This window comes from Hetaerina americana, unplaced genomic scaffold (assembly GCF_022747635.1).
Source record: "Hetaerina americana unplaced genomic scaffold, ioHetAmer1.1.p SCAF_72, whole genome shotgun sequence".
Lineage (NCBI taxonomy): Eukaryota > Metazoa > Arthropoda > Insecta > Odonata > Calopterygidae > Hetaerina > Hetaerina americana.
The window spans coordinates 963,074-969,368 of NW_027287339.1; the positions used below are offsets into that span (position 1 = coordinate 963,074).

Sequence of the window (6,295 nt, forward strand, 5' to 3'; positions counted from 1 at the left end):
GCAGAGATTTCAATGTCTCCTTGCACATTCGATACTCACGACTCCAACATTATTGATAACGCTCAAAGCAAACCATCTCCGACTGCATCCTCATCACCTTGTCGTGCATTTCACATAGGTGACCGCAACGTCGAGGCTGCGCCATAAGACGATATGGTGGATCTCTCGGAGACTCGAAATCACATGAACATCGGACTGCGAAATCGATGTATCGCAACGGTGCACATTCCACGGAAAGCTACGGAACGCAGCGTCCGAGGTAATTTCACCGCGAGGGAAGAGCGGCCGAGCGATCTTTTTAAGGGAAAGACAGACGCGGGCCGGCACAGGAAGTGCCTAGCACGTCATTTCCGCCGCTCATTGGGTTACTCCGTTACGCGCTTAAATTCGGAGTTCAACGAACATGCATGACTCGGTGGGGGGGGGGGGTGTGAGAGGGAGTGTGAGAGAGGGTGTAAGACGGGGGTGCCGGGAGGAAAACTGACCTAGACTACACGCCGGTCAATTGCACACCGAGGTGCGAGAATAATTACTCCACTACCGCCTGTGACAAACATTACGACCTACTTACATTCGCTCTATGAGGCACGGAGGTTTGCTTTGACTACGAGGTGGTGTCACCTTCCGAGGAGAAATCCGATCTGGTGATTTTTCAGAATCGATCCGGTTTATAACGTGTGAAGAAGAACTTACACCCTTCGACGGAGCATTAGAGGACATTTATCATAGTACCCGAGCTATGACGCACGTTTCGATATCAAGGACGACTGAATTTATTCTCGCCAATTATCCCCTAAATAAAAACACCCTTAATTTGACAAGGATAACGTAGGTAAATAAATATTATGTATACAGAGGTTTAAATAATGCTGAGGTAACATCGCAGCGCAAACTCGCAAACTTTATGCGACAATTCGTGTGGATGGGAACCTGTCCAGAGTAAATGAAGATTTTGGCGTCCTCATTGCAAGTCGTTGAATGAAAATGCCTTGAAAATATCAAAAGCATGAAGTAACACTGAAAGTCCAAAAGAGACGCAGACATATAAACTAAAATATATTAATGCCCTGACCATACAAACGCGCATAGATTCGGAAAGGGTCGGCCATTATGGTGAAGCAATGACTGTAAGCTGAACAATAATCACTAGACTATTCAGCAAAGAAGTTCAGTCAGGTTCGTAAAATCTACATTTCACGACATTTATGACAATTTAAAATGTTTGCGAACTCATTAAAAGTTTTCTCTTTCAAATCCGCAGCAAAACTTGGAATGTCGGAGGAGGTTCGTAAACATTCGCCCTGAAATACTCGGGCGAATTCTTTCTAAATAAGATATAAAGCGTAGAAAATTGGGCGAGCCTGGAAATTCGATCTTTAAGGGTTATAGGTGAATTTATGAACGTTGCTTAACTTTTGGAAGTTTGGAAGGCAAAATCATGCCACCTGGGAAAATACACGTTCTTAGTTTATCGAGACCAACCCCCGGGGGGATGGTCACAACCCTTCCAATTGACGAGTTCAATGTTTATGGCCAACTATTAGCCATTGTCCAATCCGTACGGCATGCCCGAGCAGCAGTTGCCGGGGAAAAAAGCAAAATCGTCAAATCCATGTAGTACAAAAGTGGCTGTCAAGCCGTGTGTGTCGCTACATGCGACGAGGCGAAGCCATAAAAACTTTAGTTCTGCTGAGGCGTAGCGTAAAACCAATTTTAGTATTTGTAGGTCGTTACAAAAAAATACGAAAAGACAAAACGTGGCACATTAATAACCCTTCCGAACACGGGTCTCTTACGCGTAGAAGGGAGAACTTAGGGAAGGTGAGATTAAATCTCAAAAAAGGCATTTTAAGAGTTTACTACCACGGCACAAAGGACTGTGGGCAATTAAACGCCCAATGAACGCCGTCTACTACCAAAATCAAAAAAATCAATTTCGACAATCACCACCGGATGGCGAAAAAAAATATATATCCGAAGACCCCTTTAAAGCGGTTTTTCTACGTGGACAGGAGGAAACTGATGGCCATTAATGTTTCTCTTATAAAGCTCTACAGCTCGGTGCGCAAAGGAATACCCAACCCATCCGTGCGTTGTATGCGTCGTAGATTGCCTAGCGAGGGATAACGAGGAAACAATCCATGGACGATCGGAATGCATGCGAGGGTGGAGAGGGGAGTCGATCGTGTAGATCCAAAGGGAGGGACGGGGGGAAGGATAAGTACACGGGGGAGTGTAAAGGAAGGCCCACGCGACATTCACGACGTTTCGGCCCCAAAGAAGATGAAGCGCGCACCTAAGGGTGCGAGCGGTCCGTGTTCGCCATGAAGTTATCCATTTCGACCCCCTTCAATCGCCAAATCCCTCTCCCGAAACGAAAGCCCGCGTCCTACCTATTACTATCTATTTCATCGGCAGCCTTCTCGACGAGATTGAGACGCCGCGAGACCCCCCTCGTAATTTTACGGCCACTCGGCCTATGCGGTTGCTCAGGGAGGGCAGTGAGAGGTTTCTCCGCTCGGACATTATTGAATAAGTCGCTCGCCACCGGGGTGGTGCGCCCTGAGAATCATTTTGCTCTGGGCTCCAGGTAGATGGAGCGGCTTATATTTATCACCTTTCAATGGACGAAGGTGGTCTCAAAGTCAGCCAATACACGGTTATACGACATCGCAGTTTTTGGTAGGCCTCAATCCGCATAAGTTTTACCTGAAAATGCGTCGTGAAATAAAAAAAATAAAAATTCTAAACGAAATTAAACTAAATATCCACAAAAACTAAGGTTTCCTTCCTCCATACCGAACTTCAGGATCGGGAATCGATACAAATGTGTGGGAGAAGATACAACATTCACGAATCTACGCACCCTATCATTTCAATATTTCCTGAATAAATCTCGGAGGACGTGAAGAACACCCGGGAAGTCGGTTTCGCCCCTTGTTCCAGACATGACTAATCTTGAACTCCGGCAATGTAAAACGTGCCCTGGCATTAAGATTCTCGAAGGATTAAGCGTACTTTCAAAAGTCTATTTCAAAACATTTAACGAAGGGAATGAGTATTCCATTCATGAAGGCAAACTCGAGAAAAACGGCATGGAAGATGAGCTCACGTACGTATTTCGCACGCTTATTCAAAATGTGGAAAACCACAGTGCTCACAGGAAATGACGCTTTGGGCGTAGGAGACTCGAATCGGAGAATTCACTCCGATCAGATTCTTCGCGGCGACACGAAGGGTTCCATGAAAGCGTCTTATGGGATTAGGGATTCACTTTTTAGAGAAATGACGCTCACTTTTCAAGACGAAATCTCCGATTGGACATAACGAAAAAGTCCCTTTTTAGTGTTTTTTAAACAATGGATGGCATTGCTAAAAATAAACTATAAACTTCTCTAGGTATGAAATTAGAACCATTAAAATGACTTCGAAAATCTATCGAACATCTACATCATCTGTCTAAAACAGTTTTTCGTGTATTTAGTTAAAACCAAGCACACAAAACATAATGCATCCAAGCATATCAAACGTTTCCTCCGGGAAAGCTGTATCTTAAAACATTTGTTTCGAGTCTACCGGATAATGACACAGTGTGGATCGTAAAACGCATTTGATAGATACACTATATCCTAACATGCTACAATTGGAACTCAGGCGCAAATGTAACGTGAACATCTCTGCGTTATAAGGAGTCCTATGACTTAAAGTAGAATACCGTCAAAGTATTCAACTCAAGGGTAAAGATATAACAATATTCTAGAGACCTCGTTTCAAAAGTAGCTGAAAGAAGTCTTTCCAGTCCAACCGACTGACGCCCCTGCCGCACGAAAAAAAATAAGCGAGGTAGGGAGAACGACATTGTGTACGGAGCACTATGAGTTACGAGCGGGAAAAAAACCTACTGAAGGTCCACTTAAGAAAGGAAAAACACTTCGAAAAATAATTGCCAGTTCACAAACCAATTTCGAAGGTAAATACATCCGCACGCCAAAGGGGGAAGATTTGGGACAACGCTTAGCGTCTTCTTACTCTTAGGAACGCGAAGTCGACCTGTACGGCAAACCGGATGAGCACCGCATCTTCGTACGGTCTGAAAAGTGCGGCAGAGATGCTTTGAGGTGGTGATGACAAATGAGAGAGTGGGTGAGGTCACCGGAGGCTCGCGATACAATGAATTCGTGCGTTCCGGCGAAGGAGGGTCCCGATATGGGGGCGACCCGTGTGGGGGTCAAGCCGCAATGCGAAACATTCGTGCCAAAGAGGGACACGGCGATTCATCCCTTTGGCCAAGTGACACCGATGGCTTACACGCCGACAGACGCCCATGAAGCGAGATTATCTACGTCATCGCAGAACTACGGCGATGGTCTTGGCGACGGGAAAATAGGGGCAATCATTCACTCCAACCCGAGCATCAAAAATACGAAGACATATAGTTTCAAGATACATTTTATTGAGGTGTTGCTGTCACTACCACCTCAATCTTCACGCCTTTCACACCGGAGGAGGAAAGATACAAAATATCTACGACCCAATCAAATTTTAAGCAACTTACGCGGAGGCTGAAATGAATTACCTGCGTCTGTTAGATTTGAGCTAAATTACCATTTCAGTCTCAAACGGTTGATGCGGCACGAAAGAATACATTTTTTCTTCTTTGAGATCTGAACAAATCCACAGGAAAATGACTTAAAGAAAAATGACATAAATGAAAAGGTGTGGCGGTAACTTTTGTGTGATTCACGTGAATATTACCGCAAACATACCAACTAAAAAATAAATACAGGGATGGCAAAGAGTGAATAGGATACTGGTATCAAAAGCACACGACCAGGGCTCAGTTATGGGATTCGAATGAAGTTTACGGCAGCAGACTGCTTGCATATTCTCTTTCGGTTGTTCGTTCCAAGGGAACGAGTCCGTTTATAGGTTGTGACGGTAATTATGGGGCCAAGCGCCGCTACAAGGGACAGTGCCGACGACAGCTTTCTCCTGTCTCTCCCTAATTTACCCCCATCCCTGACCACCCATCTAAAAAGGAAAACGAAATTTGCTACCGAACACCTCCACATCAGCTACAATTACCGTGCAATTATGAAACAAAGGCGAAGAAGCCGGGTGGGTGTTAAAACAGCACTCACTCACTGACTGTGTCAACTGCCAGTCGGATCGAAACCGGCGCACGGCCAGAAGGCTGCCCTTGTCATCACGCAACTAACTTACTTGAGTTGAACAATAACGATGCAAAACGAAGACCGTCGGGGAGCGGAAAAATCAACGGAGCGGTTTTTCAACTACGTGCCATTATGATGGCAACACGACCAGGAGCGTGCCGTCATTATAAGCTCACCTGTGAACCTCGCGAGGAACCCGTGTGACCTCAGGAACGCAGCCGTGGAGCGTAAGCTAAACAAGACGAACTTCCGCGTCGCGGAGATAGTCGTCGACCAGGGTGTAGCGAGGGCGTCGGGGCCCCCGTTTTCCACTTCCTCTCCTTCCGCGGCCTGTAGCCGCTGTCTCCTCGCTTCCTCCTCCTCCTCCACCGACTCTTCAGGGACCGCCGTCGGTGGCTGGACCCTTGGAATGTGCGGCGCCTCCGACGTCGACGGGGCGGCGCGGGGAGAGGCGCGGCGGGGCGCCGGGGGCGGGGTTAGGCGGCAGGGGGCGGCCGTCGTACAGCCCGACGGCTCTTCTTCGCTGCTGCCGGGTGCCCCCATCACGCTCGGCGGTGGTGGCGGTTCGTGGGGCGGGCACCGGCGGCGGCCTGCTGGTGGTGTCGCGGCGGCCGTGTCCCGACGGCGTGGAGGCGGCGGCGGGCGGAGGAGGAGGGTCGCCGCGGTGGAGGCATCCCACGGCCCCCCCGGGAAGGCGGGCGGTTTGTACGCGGGGCGTGGGCGAAGCGGCGGCGACGGCCCTCACGGCTTTCCCACGGTCTCCGGGTCCGCCCACGGTGAAGGATTGAGAGAGAGAGAATGGGATGGAAGGGGTGGAGTAGGGGGGAAACAGACAAGGGGGAAGAGAATAGTACGGGGGGGAGGAGACAGAGAGAGAGGGTGTTCTCTCGGTGACTCTCTCGCTCCACGGGGGGGAACCGCCCACGCGCTAGTCACGGAATCACACCGCCGGGGAGAGGACAAGACGCACAATTCACGGACACACGATCACCAACAAACCAACACCAACAACTCCGGGTCGAAGGAGTCACGAGGCCGTGGTATCCACGCGGCGCGCCGTAAAAAAAGCCCAAGGCACGCGCTGTCGAGACTCGCTTCAACACCGGCTATGTGAGGGGGAG

At 48.7% G+C, this 6,295-nt stretch overlaps 1 protein-coding gene across 1 annotated transcript in view; it reads right to left on the reverse strand.

Annotated features, from left to right (window-relative positions):
• The window catches only part of LOC139697303 (uncharacterized), a 241,236-nt gene extending 235,365 nt beyond the window's left edge, over nt 1-5,871 (reverse strand). The window contains exon 1 of the mRNA XM_071595969.1: nt 5,351-5,871. Coding sequence (XP_071452070.1) covers nt 5,351-5,717 — 367 coding nt within the window. The 5' untranslated portion in view covers nt 5,718-5,871. The remainder of the gene's footprint in view (nt 1-5,350) is intronic.
• Between the last annotated feature and the right edge of the window lie 424 nt (nt 5,872-6,295).